This window comes from Marmota monax, unplaced genomic scaffold (assembly GCF_021218885.2).
Source record: "Marmota monax isolate L192 unplaced genomic scaffold, Marmota_monax_Labrador192_F-V1.1 WCK01_AAM20220418_F8-fsc00096, whole genome shotgun sequence".
NCBI lineage: Eukaryota > Metazoa > Chordata > Mammalia > Rodentia > Sciuridae > Marmota > Marmota monax.
The window spans coordinates 5,631,538-5,655,166 of NW_026695236.1; the positions used below are offsets into that span (position 1 = coordinate 5,631,538).

General features: G+C 33.9%; 1 protein-coding gene across 15 annotated transcripts in view; it reads left to right on the forward strand.

The window, feature by feature from the left end:
• Dlg2 (discs large MAGUK scaffold protein 2) overlaps positions 1-23,629 on the forward strand; it is a 2,050,987-nt gene that overhangs the window by 1,109,480 nt on the left and 917,878 nt on the right. Inside the window, exon 1 of one of the 15 annotated variants that reach the window (XM_058577392.1) lies at positions 19,414-20,567. The exons of 13 other annotated variants lie outside the window; for them this stretch is intronic. In XM_058577392.1, the coding sequence (XP_058433375.1) occupies positions 20,490-20,567 (78 nt within the window). In that variant the 5' untranslated portion in view covers positions 19,414-20,489. Of the gene's footprint in view, positions 1-19,413; positions 20,568-23,629 lie in introns of those variants that run through there. One more of the 15 variants, XM_058577395.1, reaches the window with a different exon arrangement.

Consider the following 23,629-nt stretch of genomic DNA (forward strand, 5'->3'; position numbering starts at 1 on the left):
TGTGTGTGTGTGTGTGTGTACACATGTACATATATATCTATCCCCAAAGAAATATATATATTTGTATTTATATATATATATATATATATATATATATATCCAAAGACAATAAAACCAGTATGACTAAGATTCTTCACTTTGTGTTTACCTGAACTATTTATAATAGCCAACATATAGAATCAACATATAGAATCAATCTAAGTGCCCAACAACAGAAGTACAGATAAAGAAAATGTGGTATATATATATATATATATATATATATATATATATATATATATACACAATTAAATACTATTCAGCCACAAAAAAAGAAGGAAAGTCTGTCATTTATAACAACATGGACAAACCTAGAAGATCTTATATTAAGTGAAATAAGTCAGAAAGAGAAAGATATTATACTCTATTATTTTACTCATGTGAAATCTAAAGAAGTTGACTTCCTTGAAATGGTGGATACTATAGGCTGAGGTGGTTAAAGAGAGGGCTGGGTAGGGGAAATATTGGCCAAATGATACAAAATTATAGTTAGAAGAAATAAGTTTAAGATATTCACTTTCAACTTTGTGACTATAATTAACCAAAATATATTGTATTCTTGAGTAAAGCAAGGAAAGTGGATGTTAAGTGTTCTCAACACTGAAATAGTTTTGTGAGATGATACACATGTCAGTTATCTAAATTTAATCATTTCACAATGTATATGTGCTTCAAGACATACAATTGTACATGATATATGTACGATGTTATCACTTTAAAAGAGTAAATTTGAAAAAGTCTATTCTTAACAGATCTTGATTTTAAGAGCCTTCTAATCATAAACATAATAGAAGAACTCATGAAAAAAATTGTTTTGACTATATAAAAAATACATAATTTTAAATAATGAATAACAAATTTATTATGCTTAAACTGAAAAGTACTATTGTTTCCAAATCAGGATAAAAATCACTAAAATGTCATGAAAATTAATATAAGATGAATCTTAAAACATTCTAAATTAATATGTAAAACAATGTAAATGAAAATATTATGGGGAATTTATTTCAAGCTATCGGCAAGATTAAGAAAATATATGGCAATACTCCAAGTGAGACTGGGGGCATATGATAACTTCATGATGCTCTGGACAGGGTTTCTATCAGTGAAATGGTAGGGAATGCAATTTGGCAATACTTAATAGAAATTCCAAAATATTGTCACCATTTTAGTCGTTCATTCTTATTCTAGGAATAATAATGATGAAAACAAACATTCTTGTATGCTTACTTTATCACTGTATTGTTTGTAATAGTTGGCACACTCATGAGATGGAATATCATTTAGCCAAGAGAAATCATGGCTATGAAGTAAATTGTACAGTAGCGAAATCTCTCACAATAATGAATAAATCATGACAAAAATTATAATCAGTAACTTATTCCAGTGTTTGTGTTTATATGTACATCTCTATCTGTATCTGCACTTATACAGGAATGAAAATATACCAATTTTCTTTCATTTAGGAAATACTGCAGGTAAATTTTACTTGTATTTTTGTGTTGTATGTTTTCAGATTTGTTACAATAATTAGCAACACATATAATCAAAAAGATAAGAAAAATTATTATTGAAATATAAATTGCAGTCTGTATCTATTTTGTAATATAAATCTTCACATGTAATGTAACAACTTGAATTTAGAAGATTTGTCATATTAAGTCAATTTTGCATGAATTTAATTATAAATTTAACCTTTGGAAAATTAATACCAGACTTTCTCCTTAGTTTGTTTGAAAAAATTGGGAGTGAAGAACAAAATAGTTTACAAAATTGCTCTCAAGAACAGTTGGGAACATCATTCAGGGTTGTGCTGTTTAATGTTCACTGCCCTTTCACAGGGAACTAAGAGAAATATGAGTCTTGGCATATGTTATTTTCTGCATGAAAGCTTGCTAAAATCCCTCGTGTATTTCAACTACAAGAGTGATAGGCAATAGCATTTTATTGTCTTTGCCATATGATTTGGCATTTGATTATACTCAGTTTAGCACTTTGTAATATACTGTCTTTGTAATTTCTGCCTCTTATGAACTATCAAAGCATTGTATATTTTCACTTGTTTTCAGCACATTATATTTCATTAATCAAGTTTTTTTCCCCATTGAGCAAGTTTTACCTTGTATTATATTTCATATCTTCTACCAGAATGTGAGTTCCAAGATATTGGGAGCTCTGCCTGCACCTAGCCCAGAATGCCTTGCACATGGAAGTAACACCTTGTTACATGACTGAATGAATAGATGATAAATTAACTGTTGAATATACTATATTCCAGTTGTTTCTGGTTAGTTGTTTTCTTAAGATTGGAAGCCTCTGGGAGGTTGAAGCCAACATTTTACATCTATTTTTGCACCTAACACCTGCTACGAAACTGAAATTTATTGCCCATTCAGTTGAATTGTTTAACCTGTTGTTTTGCAAAGCACATTTGGGTGAAATTAAGCATGGTTTATTAGGACAACTCATAGTTAACCTTAAACTAAAACAAGGATTATTTTAAGACCTTACTTTTTTACTTATTTGATTTTATTTTTTAAATACAAGACAGCAGAATGCATTACAATTTTTAATTACACATATAAAGCACAATTTTTCATATCTCTTTTTGTATATAAAGTATGTTCACACCAATTCATATCTTCATTGCATGTACTTTGGATAATGATGCCCATCACATTCCACCATCATTGCTAACCCCCTGCACCCTCCCTTCCCCTCCCACCCCTCTGCCCTATCTAGAGTTCATCTATTCCTCCCATGTTCCCCCTCCCTACCCCACTATGAGTCAGACTCCTTATATCAGAGAAAACATTTGACATTTGTTTTTTTTTGAGATTGGCTAACATTTTTAAAACTAACTTATAACAAGTGGCTGTTACTAAAAGTCACATCACTTCCAGTTACTATTTCCCAATAGTTGATGAGCACATACAATGCGCTAGGCATCCTTCTTACTAATGAGCAAAAAAGGGGAAAAAAACCTCTCCCTTCAAAAAGGCTGTGCTCTAGGCCTGGGGTGTGGCTCAGAGCTGGAGTGCTTATAGAGCACACGTGAAGCCCTGGGCTTCACCCCTAGAAACATGAACAAAACACACACACACACACACACACACACACAAGCTTGAGTTCTAATGAAGGTGGGGAAAGCAGAAATAAAATAAGTAAGTGACATATGATAAGTGCTGGTAAATACTATGTTGAAAAATAAAAAGAGAATAGCCAAAATAATACATTCATTGAAAGTATCACTTTAACAACAACTTGAAGGAAGTGAAGGAGTGACCATATGGGTACCTGAGAAAGAATCTCAGACAGTGATTAAAGCATGAAACTTGAAGAGGGAGTGAATGCAGTATATTTAAAGCATAAAAACCAAAACAGAGACCAGATAGAGATGTGTACCCCAAGGGTACATTTAGTTCTTAACTCCAAAAATTTGTGATGATATTTGAAACTTTATGTAATATAGTTACACAATGCCTTGCACATATCAAATAGATCAATATTATTTATCACCCTTATAAGAGTTATATGAGATAGGCTCTTAGAACATTGCTAGAAAAAGCACCAGAAGTTGAAAATGTGTTTTTAGGGTGGAAATGGGGGGATTTCTACACCATATATCTAGGCTACCTGATTCTAGTGCATCCTTTCCTTGCCAAGCTACTTGCCATGGACTCTTATATCTGGTGGACAATTGTTTATATATATATATATATATATATATATATATATATTTCTAAATAAACTTCCTAAGAATTTAGTCCATGGAGCTTCAGTTAATGAGTTGAGGGTGTTTGAGTTGCCTTATCCAAATGCTTTGAGATTTGGCACTGGATTGGTTACCAGGTTTTTTCATGCAAAGCTTCAGCACTGGGATGAAAGCCCTCCTGCTCAGAACCCAGTGTTCCATACTCCCTTGGCGAGGGTGATGCTCATTCTCATAGACATTAGGTCTTACAGACAACCTCATCCAGAGCCAAGTTCCCTTAATGGATGTGCTGGAAAGATCTCAGTGTTGCAGAGTCAAGAATGTAATTTGATCTGTGCCGACAGGAAACAAATTGATCATTTTGGCCCACATTCCTGAATCAGAAACAGCCTTTCCCATCAGGAAAGACTTTCCCTCATGATGCAATTGAATTCCCCAATGATCCTAGATGTGTAGTACTAATTTAGATTTGCTGTTCAATCCTTATATATTGTTAAATAGTGATTATGCCCTTTTTAAAATGTTCAATAAAAGTATGACAGTAGTCTAGTATGTGCTGTGGCATGCATGATTCTTAGTGATATTTTCTTTTCTATTTTTTTTCCTCCCCAAACTAAAAATCCTTCAGTTTTCTTGCACTGGGCCAAATAGAGGGAGTGTAAAGCATTGTGAGGATCTCCTAGAATAGTTTGCCTGCCAAAGATTGCTGAGATGAATATTTTAGAGTTTGGACTTAGAAAACTTTATTTCCTAAGCAAGCAGCAGAAAATAGAGTAGAAAATCAATTTCTGAAATCAAAATTAAGTACCATGTGGTTACGTCTGCTTTTACACCAAAACTAAACAAAATAAAATGGAAAAGAAAAACAGAATTGATTGGGTTTTCTTAAATTTTTATTGATGTAATATAGGCCAGACAGAAACATAGACTCAAAATACATTGTTAATACTTGCACTCCTACTAAATATCAAGCAGAGGCAGAGTGGACAAGTGTGAAATTTCATTAGGAAAATTGCTATAGGTGAGACATAAAAGAAAAACAGAAGTTAGGTGGAGAGAGAATAAAAAAGGAAATAGAAGTTTTGGCTAAGGTGTCCTAGTTTCTGCTGCTTTTCTGCTTTATATTTTAATTTTTAAGAAGTCATTTTGATTTTATAAATTGTTCCTTTTTAAGAAAACCAAGTAGAAGTTTTAGATGCAAATGTTCTTTTATGTTTTTGTTTTAACAGCTTCATTAAGGTATAATTGATATACAATAAAGCACACATATTTAAAGAGTGTATTTTAATAGGTTTTGACATATCTCTATGCCAATAAAACCATCACCACAATCAGGATAATGAACACGTCCATCTGCCCCTAAAAATTCCCTTGTGCTCTTTTGTAAATCCTCCCTTTTCTTACCCTGTCCATCAGCAGGTAGTCAATCACTTATGCTCTTTCTGTCACTATAAGATATGTTTGAATTTTTCCTGAATTTTTCTATCAGTGGAATTATTCAATATATACTTTTTTTTTGCCTGACTTCTTTTACTCAGCCTGATTTTATTTGGGGATTCATCTATGCTTTTGCTCATTCTTTTTTATTGCTTAGTAGTCTTTCATTATATGAATACAGTGTAATTTATTTGTTTATAGGCATTCTGATTTCTCCCCCCTCCCCCCAGTTTGAGGCTACTACAAATAAAGCTGTTATGAAATGTGTGCACTGTCTTTGAACATATGCTTTCATTTCTCCTGGGTAAATGCCTAGGAGTAGACTTGCCGGGTTATATTGTAGGTATGCTTAAATTTTTAAGAAACTCTCAAGCATTTCCAAAGTGTGTGTACTATTTTGTATTGCTGAAGTGTTTTATTATTATTATTTTTTCCTCTGCCAGGCTGGGTATTTTTTTTTTAATTCAGTTGATAGTAAACATACTTATTTATTCTAGGTAGACAACCATCCCCTCCTACAAAGATGGCTCTCAAATTTGCATCTTTCTCTTCCTCTTTCCTTTGTGCATTAGTATCTTACTCTGGATCTTCAGCTCTGCAGTTCTTACTGATAATTAGTTAATCATCTGCTTAGGTGGTGTTTTTATGAGACTTTGTACATTGGGAACTGGGTAAAGTTGTCCTAACTCAATCCTCCAGAAATTTCTTCTCCTGAGGCAAACTAGGGTAGAATGCCTCCACATGATTAATGACTAATCATGAACAAAATCTTTGACTCTATTTTCCTCCTCTGAGAAGAATGGAATTTCACCAAGATATCACCAAATACCAAGCAAGACAACAAGGGAATGAACACAGAGAACAGCAAATTTCTGATCCCTGGCACACCTAGCCAGCTCACAGCAGCTAGAGGCTCTGTCCCCAAAGAAAATGACATATCATTTGATTGTCATCTTGTCCCTCATGTGTGGCTGGGAACATGAGTTCTGAAACAGGCTTCATTTTGCATTTTGATGAGGACTTTGTTAATTCAGTGACCTCCAGCAAGTTAATTTCTCTGATTCTTCTTATGTGTAGATTAGGAACAAAAGTAGAGCTGCTTCCTAGAATTCTTTGAAAATTAAATCAGGTATGTAGTTAATTGTTTGACACATTAAAAATTTGATAAATGCTAGATTTGATAAGTATCTTAACCACATAAAGCTCAGAATCCCCAGTATGTGGATCTCTGTATGTACCTTTACTCCTACAAATTTCTAAGCCCTTCTTAACCTAATAATACATGGATTCCCATAAAATTTTCTCTTATCCTTATATCTTTCAGCCTTATTACCTTTTTAATCCCACCTAAATCCTATGAAAATTCATTATAACCACTTCAATTGCATAGGCTGTCAACTTTGTCCTTTCATTTTGTGCTTCTGCAGACTCCATAGTGCAGTAAGGTAATTATATATTAAATATATAATTATAAATATTGAGATGCTCAAAGAATTGGTCTTTGAGCTTTTTTTCTATTAGGCAGTGATAGAGAATTTAAATACCATTTATATATCAATATCTTCTTTCAAATGCTAGACTCATATCTACCAGCTTATTCAACATTAGTACTTAGATGATTAAAAGATATCTCTAAGTTAACATGTACAGAATTTATCCTCTGACATTTTTTTCCTACAAAATATATTTTATCCACAGAATTCATTTAGGCTAGAGGTGAGTTCAATCATCTAGTTTCGCAGGCCAAAGAAATCTGGGTCATCCATGCTACCTCTTTCTCTCATAGACCACATTCAATATATACAGCACTATCTATTAGGTCCCTGGTTCAAAATAAGTCCAGACCCCAACCTCCATTTTTTTTATTGCCCATGTGGAATAGTTTTGTCCAAGTTACCATTCCTTTTGAACTTGATAATTGCAGTAGTTCTTAACTTAATTTTCCCTGCTCTCAGCCTTGACCTCCAACAGCCAAAATTTTCCAAAAAGTAGCAAAAGACATTCTATTAAAGTGTTAGTCATATCATATTACAATTCTGAAATTACTTTCCATTTCATTCATAGTCAAAGTGTTAGAATGCCCTCTAGAGCACAGGAGGCCTATAGGTGTGTTTTCCACACTTGCTCCTCACCCCCTCTACCACTCTGGCCTTATTGTGTGCCATCTTCCTCTTCATTCTGCTTCAGCCACACTGGCCCCTAACTGTCCTAAAATAAGTTAGTCAGTCCTTTATTGAGACCTTCACCTACAATATTCTTTCCCAGATGTCTTTATGGCTTCTCTCATTTCCTTAAGATATGTACTCAAAAGTTACCTTTTCAATTAGATTTATCTTATCCTATCAAAAATTTAACCATATCCTATTAGAGAAATTCATATCAAAACTACTCTAATATTTCATCTCACTCCAGTCAGAATGGCAGCTATTATGCATATAAACAGCAATAAGTGTTGGTGAGGATGTTGGCGAAAAGGTACACTCATACACTGCTGACAGGACTACAAATTGATGAAGCCAATAATGGAAAATAGTATGGAGATTTCTTGGAAAATTGGGAATGGAACAGTGGTTCCATTTGACCCAGCTATCCCTCTCCTTGGTCTATATCCAAAGGACTTAAAAACTGCATACTACAGGGACACAATCATATCAATGTTTATAGTAGCACAATTGACAATAGCTAAACTGTGGAACCAAACTAGATGCCCTTCAATAGATGAATGGATTAAAAAAATGCGGCATATATACATAATAGAATATAACTCAGCAGTTAAAGAGAATAAAATCATGACATTTGCAGGTAATTGGATGGAGTTAGAGAAGATAATGCTAAGTGAAATTAGCCAATCCCAAAAAACCAAATGCCAAATGTTTTCTATGCTATAAGGAGGCTGATTCATAATGGGGTAGGGAGAGGGAGCATGGGAGGAACAGACAAATTCTAGATAGGTTAGAGGGGTAGGAGGGGAAGGGAAGGGGAATAGGGTTAGAAATGATGGTGGAACATGATAGACATAATTATCCAAAGTACATGTATGAATACATGAATAGATGTGAAAATACTTTGTATACAACCAGAGATATGAAAAATTGTACTCTATACGTGTAATAAGAATTGTAATGCATTCCACTTTCATATATAAATAAAAAATAAAAAAATACAAACAACAATAAGTGTTGGAGAAGATGTGGGGAGAAAGGCACACTGCTGGTGGTACTGCAAATTGGTACAACCAATATGGAAAGCAGTATGGAGATTTCTTGGAAACTTGGAATGGAATCACCATTTGACCCAGCTATTCTACTCCTAAGTTTATACACATAGAACTTAAAAACAGCATACTACAGGGACACAGCCACATCAATTTTTAGAGCAGCACAATTCACAATAGCTAAATTGTGGGACCAACCTAGATGCCCTTCAATAGATGAATGGATAAAAAAAAAAAAACCTGTGGTATATATACACAATGGAATATTACTCAGCATTAAAAGAGAATAAAATCATGGCATTTGCAGGTAAATGGATGGAGTTGGAGAATATTATGCAAAGTAAAGTAAGCCAATCCCCAAAAACCAAATGCCGAATGTTTTCTCTGATATGAGGATGCTGATCCATAATGTGGATTGGGGGGGGGGCATTGGAAGAATGGAGGAACTTTAGATAGGGCAAAGGGGTGGGAGGGGAAGGGAGGGGGCATGGATATAGGAAAGATGGTGGAATGAGATGGAAACCATTACCCTAAGTACATGTATGAAGACACGAATGGTGTGATTCTATGTACAACCAGAGACATGAAAAATTGTTCTCTATATGTCTACTATGAATTGAAATGCATTCTGCTGTCATATATAACAAATTAGAAAAAATAAATAAATTAAAAAAACAAACAAACAAAATTTTAACCATATCCAGTAACTCTTATTCACTTAATTCTATTTTATTTTTCTTATTAGCATATATCACTATTTAATAAACTATATTTTGCTATTTTTCTTTCTTATTGTCTGTTCCCTACACTGAAATGTAAGCTCCTTGAGGAAGGAATTGTTGTGTGTTGAGTTCAGTGTTTTACACAATCACTTAGAAATAGGCTGGTATATAGTAACACTCAAAAAGTATCTATTGGATAAAGAAATAACTGAAAGAGAATTCTTTTCTCTCATATATATATCCTGATTTTTCCAAATGCTTCACAATCTGAGTGTATCTAAAAGTGAACACATCATGAGCCCTTTCATTTTTCACATGGCTGAGGAAATCTCCCAAGGCATAGAGCAATAAGAAATAGGCATTCCAAATAATTTGCAAGAACAATTCCCCATTTCAGAACAACTCAATTATCTACTTTAGAAGAGTTGACAATGAAATTTTAGAAGCCTCACTTGGAAACTATTGACCATGAGGAAGAATCAACAGATAAAACACATAAATCAAGTAAATCTCTAAGAGACTCATTTGGTCAAATTTTCAGATAGAGGCTATAAAGTAAGAACCTAAAATGATTGAAGAGATGAGGGAAAAAATAGAAAAATAAATAATGAAGAGCATACTCTAAAGCAAATTCTTACTTTGACTTATAAGTATCTCCAAGACCTCTAGGCTCAAATCTTCTACTGCTTTTGAATTCTTGTTCTTGGTCTGTAAAGCAATGATCGAATATAAAGCTTCAGTCTCTTCAGTTATGCCTTCTGTAAGTTTTGAATTATACAGTAGTATCGAAGTACTGATTGTGCACCAGGTACTTTGTTAGGCATAGAAGTTATCCGTGAAAAGACAGGCATGGTCTCTTATTTCGTAAATTGTTCCACTAAAGGAAAGCAAGGAGAAAAATATATATGTGTATGTATGTATGTGTGTGTGTGTATATATATATATATATATATATATATATATATATATATATATATAACAGAGATTATTGTGATAAATGTGAAAGGGCATGTTTGTGCTGAGGCAGTGTGCCAAAGATCTGTGACTATTTTAGAACGTCATGAAGTGACATTTCTTTATTGCCTCCTTGCCTTTGTTCCTACCACCACCATTATTATCTCTACCATCTCAATCATTCTTCCTAACTTCTACCTCTGACCATGTTTGTCACAATTAAACATTTATTGGCATTGTCTAATTACAGAATTTCTATAGCCATTCTGCCTGCTGTTCTGCTATTCCAAACACATCTCATGTTTTCCAACCCCTTTTTCGTTTGACTTATAATGTTTATTCTGAACAAAAAAAAAAGAAAGAGAAGAAGAAAAAATGTACTTCTTCTCATCTCTTTTTAAGGCCCAACTTAAATATCCTCTTTTATAGTGTGCCTGTCTTCATTGCCCACCCCAGGAGCTACTATATCATAACTCTTAGCACTTGATGCTGCTTTACCTTGGTCATAAGCCACCAAGTGACATCTTTTTGTACTGTTACACTATGTCTGAAAGATAAGGAATGTGGATGATCAAAAAAGTTGAAAATCTAGATGCAAGGGAGGGACACATTACTATTCATAGCTTAATTTTTCTAAGTCAAATGACCTTGAGTAAGTTACATAATTTCTCCAGAATTTAGTTTCCTCAATCTGTAAAGGAAGATGATGATATCTACCACCCACGTGGTAAAGAATAAAGGAGAAGAGAGTGTTCCTCAAAGTATGATACGCTAAGTGATACATGGCAAACCTTTTTTTATATAAACATACTTTAGCTTATTGTAAATTATTTAAAATTCTAACTAGTATATATAGTATCAATTATTTTCAATTAAACTTCTAGATTTATTGTTTTTCCGATTACTTTTTAATATTAATATTATTTTATTTTATTTTTGTGTGGTTACTTATTATGGATAGAAAATCATTCCTCTTTTGTTTAGTCTGATGGTAACAAGTTATCTTTCAAAATATATTTATTTTAGTAAAATTAAGTTAATCAAAATTTTAAAAACTAGGTAGTAATAGAGATAATATGTAATATGTCAGAAGTGAGTGATGTTAGATAAATACTGGGTTAATACTTATCAAATAACTTAGTGGGCAAAATATTTCATGCATCTTCAAGTCAAGATACTTTAATTTTATGTAAAGATGCCTAATGTAAAGTAGCTGATATATAGGGCACAACCAGTAAGTCAGTCTTCTTTCATTTGCTCTCTAATCAGCCTGGAAGGACACAACATGATAATACCATTACACATTTTTTAAAACAGGGTGTATATTCGTTAATCTGGAGATAGGCTGCAATTAATATCAGGAATATTTTCAGTTACACTATCTGTAGTTGACATTTGTGTTGAAGATTTCAGCAGCTGCTGTTTCTGCCTTGTGTAGGTGGCAGGATGTAAAATGGAATGGTTTGTATATTTTCACTAATGGGTCTCATTTTTAAAGAAATGAAAGAGAATCCATTTATTTATGAATTGGTTTTACTTATTATATTTTGTAAAGTATCACTCGTACATATAGAAGAGGAGAGATAACAAAATAAAATATCTGACAACTTGTATGTCATGTAACAAGTTTTAGTGATGTACCTTTAGAAATATTTGAAGTACTTTGAATCTTTTTTAGAGTGATTTTGATTTATTCTGTATGGTATGAAGATTAGTTTGAGGTAAAAATATGAATAGGGTATAATAATAATAAATATTCGATATGTGATATATAGTGCCTTTCATTCTCCCAGTACTATGAATCTATTTAATTCTACTATTATGCTTATATGTTTATTCATTCATCCAGCAAATAACTATGAGATTATTTTTAAAACTACTTACTAAGGCACTACCATGTAGAAAGGATTATGTAAAACTGGAAGATGGGAAAGTAAATAAGGTATTTTTTTAATAGCTCACAGTCATTTAGTGAAAACTATATAAATTCAAAGTAATCACAAACAAAGAAAAACTAAATTTGTGTTATGTTTTTGCAATAGGAAATGTAGAAGAGAGTGACTAGTTTTGTCTATATTATTAGGAAAGATTTCATAGAGAATTATTGAATGAGGTCTAAAAAATGTGTAAGAATTTGTCACATGGAAAATGACAAGGAGTAGGAAGTAAGATCAAGAGGTAGAACTGCAGGCAGGTGCAAAAATACAGGTACATAGAGTAATCTCAGGGAAACAGAAAATAATTTTTGAAGATGCAAAGGGATGATATGGCAAGGCTAAAATTTCATTAAAAATCTCCATGAAACTTAAGAGATTATTTTTTTTTCTGATTAATACTTGGATCATAAATCTCATATATTAACACATTATTTGAGCTCAAGAGGGATTTTGAAGTTGATTATACAGTGCAATAGCCAACGATAGACAGAATTGAAACAAAACTGAAACTAAGAATATCGCCTCCAAAACTAGCACCCCACTTCCATGGATGAAAATAATTCTGCTTTGAGGTATCTACGATATTGAATTGTCTAGCTGAATTATAATTTGTAGGAAAGTCCCTCTTTCAAAGGACTAAGTTCAGATGAGTAGTATTGAAATATCTGTTTGTTGCATACCTTGGGAAGGTGTATAAATGTGAAAAAAAATGAATTAGATTCCTAGTAACTAAGCTATTCAACTATCTGTCTCCTGAGCTATGAACCTGTTTCCAAAACCTATTTATGGCCTTGCTTATTTCATTGTCTCAGGTGATCACAAGTCAAAGTTCTTGTGTGTTACATTAGACACACATTCTTTCTTGGCCTCTGATTTGATATTCTTTGACTTTATTCTCCATCTATACCTACTCAGCTCAACATTCCTTTTAATAGTCACTGTCATATCAGTCTATGTCCTTAGATGTAGCAAAATTTAATTTTAAGCTTGTGGGGAAATCACAGCATGTGGATTCAGAACTACTATATAAATTCAAGATCCATATGAATTTTTCTTTTTATGAAAGATCTCTAAAATGAAGAGAGGCTCTGAGAAGACTCCCAAAAATATTCAGAAAGATTTAAAAAAAAATATCTATTTGGGTCATGGAAGAGACACTTGGGAAATGGAAAGTCTTTAATAAAAGAATTTTATGACTTTAAAAATTTCTTCACTAATGACATAGAAAAAAGAAAACACTTATTAAGAAGAAGGAAAGTAGACTTTCCTATAAGGATGACTAAATATAAAATAAAGAGAATACTTAAAAATCATTCTCCCACTGGGGGTGTAGCCCTTGTCTAAGGCCCTGTATTCAATCTAAAATACAGCCCCAAAAAACCCATTATTCTATAATTTTTTATAATAGTAAGCATTCATTGTTCATACATTATCTAAACTACTATGGATTTTGTCTTTCTTGAAGATTAGAGGGCACATAAAAGAAAAGCAATATTTTTATTGCTTTTTATATTCCAGGAACTAGTCTAGATAGTTTGTATGCATTACATCATTTTTTTTTCTAAATGGCAGATTATTTCCCCCATCTTCTACAGTTGCCATAATTTGTCTCACATCACAATACAGTGGTGGAGCCTATTTAACAACTAAGTTTAGGCAATTATTTTACTATGGTGACTCTGGAACATTGTTTTAATTAGGTTATATCTCAGAATCTCCTCTTCCATGAAATGTTTTATAATAAATCTTTTAACACTATTGCAACATATGTTTATTAAACACTAAAGCTTATTATACAGGTCAATTAAATTCTCCAGTTTGTTTATGGTTTAGATCAGAGTCATGCCTGTTTGTGTTTGTATATGATGATGGCTGGAATGGTGAGCTACCAGACTGGTTATTTTATTCCAGGGGTATATGAATTTTGGTAAAGGCTTTGCGTGTGGGGTTTGTATGCCCATGCAAGGCAGGATGCTTGACTTTAGGACTGCCAAAGGAAGAAAAATGAAACCAAGGCTCATTGCATAAAACTGAAATTTAAAAAAGATACTCATTTAATAAAAGGCGTTCTAAAAAAACTTCATTCACCAGTGGGGAAGGTAACAATGAAGTATGTTTCTATTAAGTGTGGAAAAGGGGGAAAAAATCCCCAAAACTTAAAATTAACCCTTTATTTGTAAAACCATCTCCAAAAAAAAAAAAAAAAAAAAAAAACCACAAAAGTGCTCCTGGATGAATGAAATATCTGGGCAACCAGCAGAGGGATCTGCAAAATTATTCTGTAAAAGCAGTTGCAGAACTAAGAGTATCTGGGTCTCCCACAGGACTGAAAATCATTCAAAGAACTCAGAAGAAAAATGTACCATGGCATGCAGAAAGTACCTTCCATGAGTGAAATCAGTGGTATTAGTCTCCTAAGAAAATTAGGAAATAAGAGTGACAACAAAATAAATATGTTTTAAATTAAGGCCTGGTAGAGAAGGGATAAAAATCATAATACAAGAACAAAACACCATTATAAAGTCTGAACAGATTTTAAAAATAAATAAGCTATCTAAAATAAATATACATCTGTAAATACATTAAAAATACTCTTTCAATAAAAAATCACAAAAGATTAAAATTTAAGATGAAAACATACATTAGAAGATAATAATTAGATCTGCAGCTATAAACCAAATAGCAGCACAAAGATAGAAGGTAAAAAAAATGGAGATATATGAATCCATAGAATGGGGGGAAAATGCAAGAGGCCTGTAGATAGAGAAAATCATAAGAATGAGAGAGAAGAAACATTGGAAGAGTTAATTATTCAGGGTTTTTTTTTTACCGTTAATCAGATTAAATAAATATAATAAGTTCCAAGTAGGAGGCATGATTCTTAAAATACAACAATTAGATTAACACTAAATATCACATAATAAAAGTTGATACCAAAAGACACTGTGGGATAATATCTTCAAAATACTGAAGTAAAATCTATGTCATTTTAGAACTCTCTATATCACATTTAAAGTCTAAGGTAAATATTGACAGTTAAAAAAATATTTAAAAATGAATATGTTTATCCCAGACTTTTGTTGATAGACTACTAAAATGTATACATCTGTAAGAAGGAAATTTAATTCAGAAAGGTTAGGGTAGTAAAAATAATGAGAAAATGAACTTATAGCATGTTGGAGTTGATGTAAATTTTAATTGTTAAAAAAAAAAATAGCAATGATGACTGACATGGTAAAAGGAAGTAATACATTAAAAGGGGGTTAAAACTCCATAAAAGAATAACATGGAACATTAGGGGTGGTATAAAATTGTACAATTCATAAATTGTATAATTTGTTCAATTGTACAAATTTATGAAAATTAATTAAAAATTTTTATATCAAACAAAAAGAATAATTAGCCTTTCAGGTTTTAATATTTGTTGTAATGCATAGGCAATGTGGCATTGCCATAGGTAAATAAAAGAAGAATAATTTTTTAAAAACCAAGAACACAATTTTATGAATACATCTTTGTTCTAGACTTATGACTTTGAGTTGCAATAAGTCAATATGGAAAATAAATAGCATTTTTATATACCAAATAAATAAATTCAGTATACATATGAGGGCAAAATAGATTCCTGCCTGTTGTTAAAACACATACATACAAAAAACCTTGAAAACATTTGTTAAAAGCAAAAAAAAAAAAAAAATTTAAATTGTACAGAAGAACATATAAGACAATATATTTTTGAACTAGAATAGGAAATATTTTTAGGATGCAATGCTGTATAAACAAAGGAAAATGTGAAATTTCAATACATTTAAAAATTAATGAAGTCTCTGTTATGATAAAGCATGAATTAAGCTAAAAGACCAGTCAGAGATTGGGAGCAGATATGTTCAAAGGCTTTCATAAAGAAAGCACTAATGTCCAGAATACTATGTACTTTCACAAATCAATAAGAAATATATAACCCTACTGGTTAAAATTTAAAAGAAAGATACATGAGATGTTCAAATGTTGAAAAATTAATTTTGATGACTTTGAGAATAGAAACAAGAAGAGATATAAGTATAGCTCATATATAATTACGGTAAGTGGGTTTACTGTCAAGTAACTCAAAACTACTTTTTTCACGCTTATCTATAAGTTGGTGTCTCTTCAGTATAGGAATATATCTGTGACTGCTTTGATTTGCACACATTGTCTTTGAGATACACATAAGCTCACAGTCACAATGTTTCCTATTGTCCAAGGGATAAAACATGAGGGGAAATTTAGCTATTTCATTGCTGTGTTATATGCACTGGCACTAATTATTTTTCTTTTTCCAGCTAACACCTTTTATTGGGTTTGCATTATATAAAAACAAAACCAAAGTACTTTTTCTCTCTGAGCTCCCACATCATTTTTGCCCATCTTTTATAGTGCCATTCTATACTGAAATTTATTTCTTTATACATCTGTGTCCCCAACTATAATATGGCTATAATAGAAGAGGGCCTATATATTATTCATTTAAAGTCCCTAGAATTTGACATGTGGTATATACTCAATAAATTTTTATGGGAAATAATTGGTTATATATTAATTACAAAAAATGATAACATTAATTTGTTCTCATGTAGATGACTCACATGATACACAAATACTTAAAACACAGTATGACTTTTTTATCTTCTCCTTTCTACCACCATGTGCAGAGGCAACTAACATTAACCTTTTGATATTTCTTTTAAATGAAGTTTAAAAAATACTGTGTTTCTACTACTCACAAATCGTAGGTAGTATATATTTTCTACACTTGCTGTTTAATAATTGATTAATATCACATGTTAGCCAAAAGCTATCAAATGTGCATATCAAATATGCAAATAAACTAAACAAAAATCCTTACATGAGATCAATTTTATACATTAACTTGTTTGTATCTCAATATGAATTTTCTTTGGTGTGTATTAAACACTGAACCTTGATAGTTTTTTAAGCTACCAGATATTGTTTCTAGGTTTTAATTTTTACTCTGTTTTAAAAATAATTATGTATATTTAGACGATTTTTTTAAAGAAAACATTCATGTGCCAGGCAGAAAATGTACAATAATTAATGATTGGATTTAAACATTGCATTTACCTTGAGAATTCAGAGAAGGCTCACATAGTGTGTGTGCTGAGGCATGAACCCAAAGCTGCTTAAAAGGATTAATGGTGTTTCTCAAACTCAGCAGCACTGGTAGGCTTCTGTCATATGAGGTATTAAAAATGAAATTATAAAGGAAAAGGTCCGTCCAGGTACCAATCGTATCCAGATGGGAAGTGTCTGAAAAATTTGTTTTCTTTACACAGCAGAGCTGAAAAAGTTATTTATCTCATTCAGCAGAGCAATGGTTAGAGGCTGCTAGGATTAACTGCAGACAGCTGCCACCCTTTTCACAGCAGGTACATCTTCCCAGGGAGAGCCCAGGGAAGATAGTTGTGTAACTATGGCGATACCTTCATTCATTATCCATCTTTCAAACAACTTTTACAATTGAAAATGTATAAGTTCCTCTCCTAGTGACTCTTCCAGTCTCTCCTCATTTAGGAATGTTCCTACTTTGTTCTAGACAAACTTATTTTGAATATCTACATTTTGCTTAGCATTTGTGTGACATAAGTATGGGTACTGACTACCCCACACTGTCTTTTCTACCTCCATCTTCTTATTATTGTTATTGTTTATGTTGAATTTTTACTTGGTAGTTCAATTTATTTTCCAAAGAATTCCATCCTGGAAAAGTCTGTGAAGAGTTTTGGTCAGGTGTGCAAAGGTCATGAGAAGTTCAGCATAAAAGCAAAACCAACAAATGAAATAATCTACTATCAGAGATCTCTCCAAACTGCAGTTCTCATGATTTAGTTTATCTTAATTTTCTAGGAGAATGCAAAAAAAAATATATTTTACAATCTGTCATTCCCACTATAGTAAATTAGCATTATTTGCTTCCCTTTATGGTATTATTAATGGTTTAAAAGTTCAGTACTTTCTGTCTCAACTCTTTATTGTCTGATTCCATCTTAGAATTTGGAAAACAAAACTTTCATTCTTTAAGTAGGATTGGTTCCCCCTATCCTTTTATACAATCAGTTGAATACTCCTTGAACTGCAGCAGGGCTCAGATTGGGTAAGCTATGGTCCTGCTGTGAAGCTCTTTGAAACCTAAACAGAAATTATCATGTGTTTATTTGTTAGATTTCTGTGGTCCTTTTCTTCCCAAGAGTACAGGATATAATATGGAAAACTGTGCACAGGGGTTGTCTAAAGAATGTCAAAAAGAAATTAATGGAAAGCAGTGCTTTAGGAAGTGAGATCACAGAGCAAAAGGAATAGCTAAAGGCAAAAGCAAACCCTGGGTGGCAGTGAGGTGTGCCAGAGAAGGTAGAAGATGCTTGGCTATTCCAAGGGTGCCACTCTTGGCCTTGCAGGGCACTGGAACATTTCACCTCAGCCTATGTTTCTGGTGAGCACTGGAAATTTTTTGCCTTTTATTCATATGAAGACCCACAATCAGAACTACAGACTCATGGGGCAGGAAAGGGCTTGAAACATCATCTACCCTATTTTCTTAATTTACAGATGAGGCAAATCAAGCCCTAAGAGAACAAGGAGACAATCTAGAAGTAATGTCAGGGTCAGAAACCAGATTATTTATTTTTTCAATCAACATCCATTGAATACATTGTACAGATCAATGTTATAGGCACAGGGTTACTTTAGTGACTAACATGGCTATGAATTCTGACTACCAGTGTCCTATCCCACAATGCCATATTGTACCTCCAACTGACTATGAGGTATCTGATGTCCTATTATATATATTTTTATCTGTCGATGGACCTTTATTTTATTTATTTATATGTGGTGCTGAGAATCAAACCCAGTGCCTTACACATGCTAGGCAAGTGCTCTACCATTGAGCTACAATCCCAGCCCTACAATATCTTTTCACTGATTCCAGACTCAACCCTTGTAAGAGATAGACCTTGGTGACTTTGTTGTGAGAAGGAATTCTTTTCTTAGTGTCTGCAATTGTGTTGATGTTCTCTGATCCATATGTGCTCATAGGACTCTTCTGCCAAATCAACTAGAAAACATTTACTGGATGGAGTCTTATTTGTGTGTCACTAGAAGGCAGGTTATACTTGCTAACAAGAACAATTTATTTTTTTCCTTTAGTAGAATTGGCAAAGGGCTTAAACTTTCTCTCTCATTGGTAAAAACATTTGTCTCTTTAAATTGACTTTACCTTAAAAGTGCCTCACATGATAGTCTAAACTCTAATAAGATCATTAAAGTTGGAAATTCCTGGTGTTAGAATTAAGCATGAAAATTCTTCAAAGAAACATGATTTAAGAGCTGGCATAAATCTTCCTTCCCAAAGGTAATATTACAATTGTCCATTTAACACTGGATGTCATTGCAAGAAAACCTGGTGTTAAAAAAAGAAAAGAAAAAGTAGATTAGTCTATTTTAGTTTAAAGGTAGCTTTAAACCCCTTTCCATATTTCAGTTCCCAAGCTGAAAATCTGTGCAGTAAAAGAGATTCCAGTTCTTTTAAAGGTAAATCCAATGCCTTGGAAAATGAAGGACTTTCACTGAAACATTTGGAAGGACATTTCATTCTGCTCACTTTGCCCTTTGTCCCAGGTCAGTCTCTATCGAAACAAAGTGCCTCTCTTGCAAGCTGTGGATAAGGCTGGCTGATGGGCAGAGATGAAACTATTTCCTTCTACCAAATGGATTGAGGAAGACACAGGGAAGAAAGCTTATGTTTCTAGCCCACCCCCAACCCCCACCAGTAGTCATCTTAGAGAATTTGAGTGAGGTTTGGGCTCCAGGGACACCTGTTTGTGCCTGCAGGGCCAGATTCCTGGTGGCCCTGCCTCTCCCTGAGCCTGGCAGCTCTCTCCCCCTTGCCTGGCAGCTCCTGTATTGGCTGATTTACCTGCAAGGCTGTATGTGGATCTGTCTTCTCACGGTCACTGCCGCCAGCACGTACTGTCAAGACTGAGGGAAGCCAAGCGAAGAGTGCAACTGCCTGAGACCGGAGCCAAAGGTGAGCTGCCTCTGGGAGGAGTTGACTGCAGCTTCCCTTCCTCCTAACACGCATGGAGTTTGGTGGCGACAGTGCTGAAGAACTGCGGACAGATACTTAGCCAACTGGATGTGTGAGAGCTGGCAAGGAAGGCAGCGCCGCCTCACCCGGACCTCCTGCTGGCAGGATGTAAATATACCTGCAGACTGGCCAAACAGGACTGCCTTTTCCCCCCAACCCCTCCCTCCTCCCACCCTCTCCCTCAGCTAACCAGCATGGGAGGAACTGAGAAAGCAACAGCCTGCAAGTGACAGCTCCAGCCGGATTCCGGATTCCGCTTGCCTCTGAGCCGAGGTGGGAAGTTGATTGTGCAGCAGCTTCATTGTGAATCCCTTCCATTGGCATCACTATGTTTGCCTCTATCTGGTATGCCAAGAAGCTGGGTCGCAGGTTCGTGCACAACGCCAGGAAGGCAAAATCAGAGAAGGTATGGAATGAGTGGGGATGAAGACTGCCTTTCCGATTTGCCAAGTGCCTGCTCTGGACTATTGGTCTGAGTACAGACGCAGTCTTCCTTAGCCTGGGATGAGAACCTGCCTCTCACTGTGAATGTGGTCCACGGCACTTAAAGAAGGGATAACTCTTAGAGCCTAGCTTGCTAGGGAAGGGAGCATTTAGGGTTAAGGAGGATCATTGATTATTCAAAATATTTGGTGAAATCATGAATTTGATAGAGTGTCTCAACAGAGACTTAATATTCCTTTAGATTACATAGGATGAAAGAAATTGAGCAGCTGCAATTTTTGCTTATTCAGGGAGCTCTTGAGTAAACTTGTTGCTGTACTGCATTATTTTTATTGCTGTGATCTTTAGTTCTGAAGGGAGCGTTATAAATACCTGAGCCTTTCTTCAGTACATGTGTTCTAGCCTGTGTCCTAGGAACACATTTTTGAGAGTTTCAGTAACATTGACCAGACCTCACTAGAGTGTTTGATATTTTTTCAAATCAACAAAATCATCATTTTAAAAGTGTTAGCCATGAGCAAGTATTATGTTTATAATCAGATAATCATAGCCATTTAGAGAAAACCTTTCCTTTCTTTTATTCAGCATGACTAGTTTTTTTTTTTTTCAGAGAATTTCTTTGTAGACTTACCTCATGAGTTATATTTCTCTATTAAAATGGTCTGTAAGTCCTGAAATGTATATTACCAGCCTAACATAACTGAAGTTGATGGTGTATAGATTTATTTTTTCCCATATTTTCCAGGGTACTGGCCAAATTGTCATATTTAGGAAATCAGTATCCAATTTGATAGGTTCTGGGGAAATTTACAAAGGTTAAAAAAAAAAAAAATCTTGTGAAGCAGAGATTTTGCATATTGTCCTGAGGATGTGATCTTTAGCTCTATCTCCTTCCTGCTATGTGTGTGTGTGTGTGGGGGGGGGTGTGTGTGTATACATATATACACTCACTCTTAGGCTTGACCCAGAGTTAGCTTTTTGAGTCTGTGGCATAGTCCTTTCTTTCAGCTACAAGAATGCCTTGATTTTAACTTACTGTGCATTCCTTCAATGTGGGAATGTTGATAAAATAAGAATTCTGTGATGGTTAGTACATCGTCTGTAGTGTGAAAAAAGAAAATATCACTAGAGTTCTGACTTCAGGACCGGAGACTTTTAGAATTACAGATTTGAGGTCATAGAATCATAACTGACTTGTTATTTATTGGCAATTTTGGTAGAGGAGAGGAAGGGGATTGTTGGGGTAGAATTTGTCCCTTTCCCAATCCTATAATTCACAGTAAAATGATTGTAAACCTATCATGTTCCAGTACCATATATATTGAACAATTCAGTTTGGGGTGTGTTTTTTTTCTCCCTCAGTAATTTTTAAAGAAAGAATCTTGCAAGTAGGTCTTTTATTAGAGCTAATGTTTTGAAAAAGTGCTTCTTCCTATAAAAAATTATAGGTTGTGTGGATGAGAGAACTGTCAGGACCGCAAATGGCTCTGAAAGCCATGGGGAGATAATGCCTTATACCAAATTCATATGCAAAGAAAAGTTGAAGCTCCCAGTGCCACTTAATTCAGGCTTGGGCCTCAACGTGGAACATAGCAGCTCTATGGAACTCTGTACAGAGTTTAAAGGATGCTATTCCAATACAGTGACACTGGTTTCTGCTTCTTGAGTCTGGAAGGAGGTAGCGAGGGGCTCTAGGACATCCCCTTCATTGCAACAATGGCTAACAATTAGAACAGACATGAAGAAACCACATGTGAGGTTAAGGGTTTTAAAGTCTTTATTTATCTTACCCATAGAGTAAGATACAGTCACATCAGGAAATTAACTTTAGAGAACCAAAGTTTAGCTCTCAGACTGATAAAGCCTGCAGGAAAAATATTAACTCTACTGCCCTGTGCTAGCCAAGAGGGCTGGAAGAAGGATTAATTTTGAACACTAGGTGCTGATAACCAACATGAAAATAGAATCCTTTTTTTTCCCCCCATGAAATTTGTATTCAGAGAGTTACTAGAATAAATTAAAGATGTATTACCTTGAAAAATGTAGGCACTCAGTCAATTGCTTGGTAAATGGATATAGTTTTGTTTTTTATATATCTAATTTTGTCACATGGCTTATTTAAACCAATAATTGTGAATTCATATTTTATCTAAAAATTCAGTAATATATTTTGGTAAGGTTGTTACCAAACAATGCTGCAAGCTGAATTAATTCATATGAAGTATTTCTGTGGCATCAGAAATTACATAGTTTCAAACATGGTGGGGGGCATGAAGTGATGTTATAGATATATGGTCAGGGTGGAAAAAGATGCATATGATAATTATTGAGTTTTATTTGGAGAATGACTAATAAGTTGTAAATAACTATTGATATACTCAAAGCATATTTTAGCATTTGAGGACATAAATCTTTCATGGAAACTGGTTGTGATTTTTAGTATCCTCTGTAAATTTGGCTTTTTTCCCCTCCAACTCAAATAAAACAACCTGCACCCATCAGAGCCCTTTGTTTCTATTTTCACATTCAGATATGGTCTGGGAAGTGTTTTCTTCAGGCTGGGGTTAATTGAAAAGCTAATTGGGAATGTGCAAGCCTGCATGTCATCCTAAACACATAGTATGTCCTATTTCTGGTTGGATCAGCTAATGCAGTTGAATGCAGTCACATTGTGTAATGTCCATCATGATAATCATGACAATAACATTAATAAAGCCACTGTTTACACACATTATACGTAAGATTTAATTTAATCTTTATTGAAATCATATTAGATATAAGTTATTTTTCCTGCATCCTAGAGAGGAGAATAGCTGGGCCAAGGACAAAGAACTACTAGTAACTATTAGTAGTGGGGTTTGAACCCAAGTCAGTCCAAGCTGTTACAAAACTGTCTCCCTGAGACTCTTACTCTCTTCCATCCACTTATAATTCTCCCTGATCCCTACATGGCCTTGTCTGAATAAGGGTAACCATTCCTTTTTGTCTTGCATACTAGAACTCCAAAGTCATGAGGTTTACAGA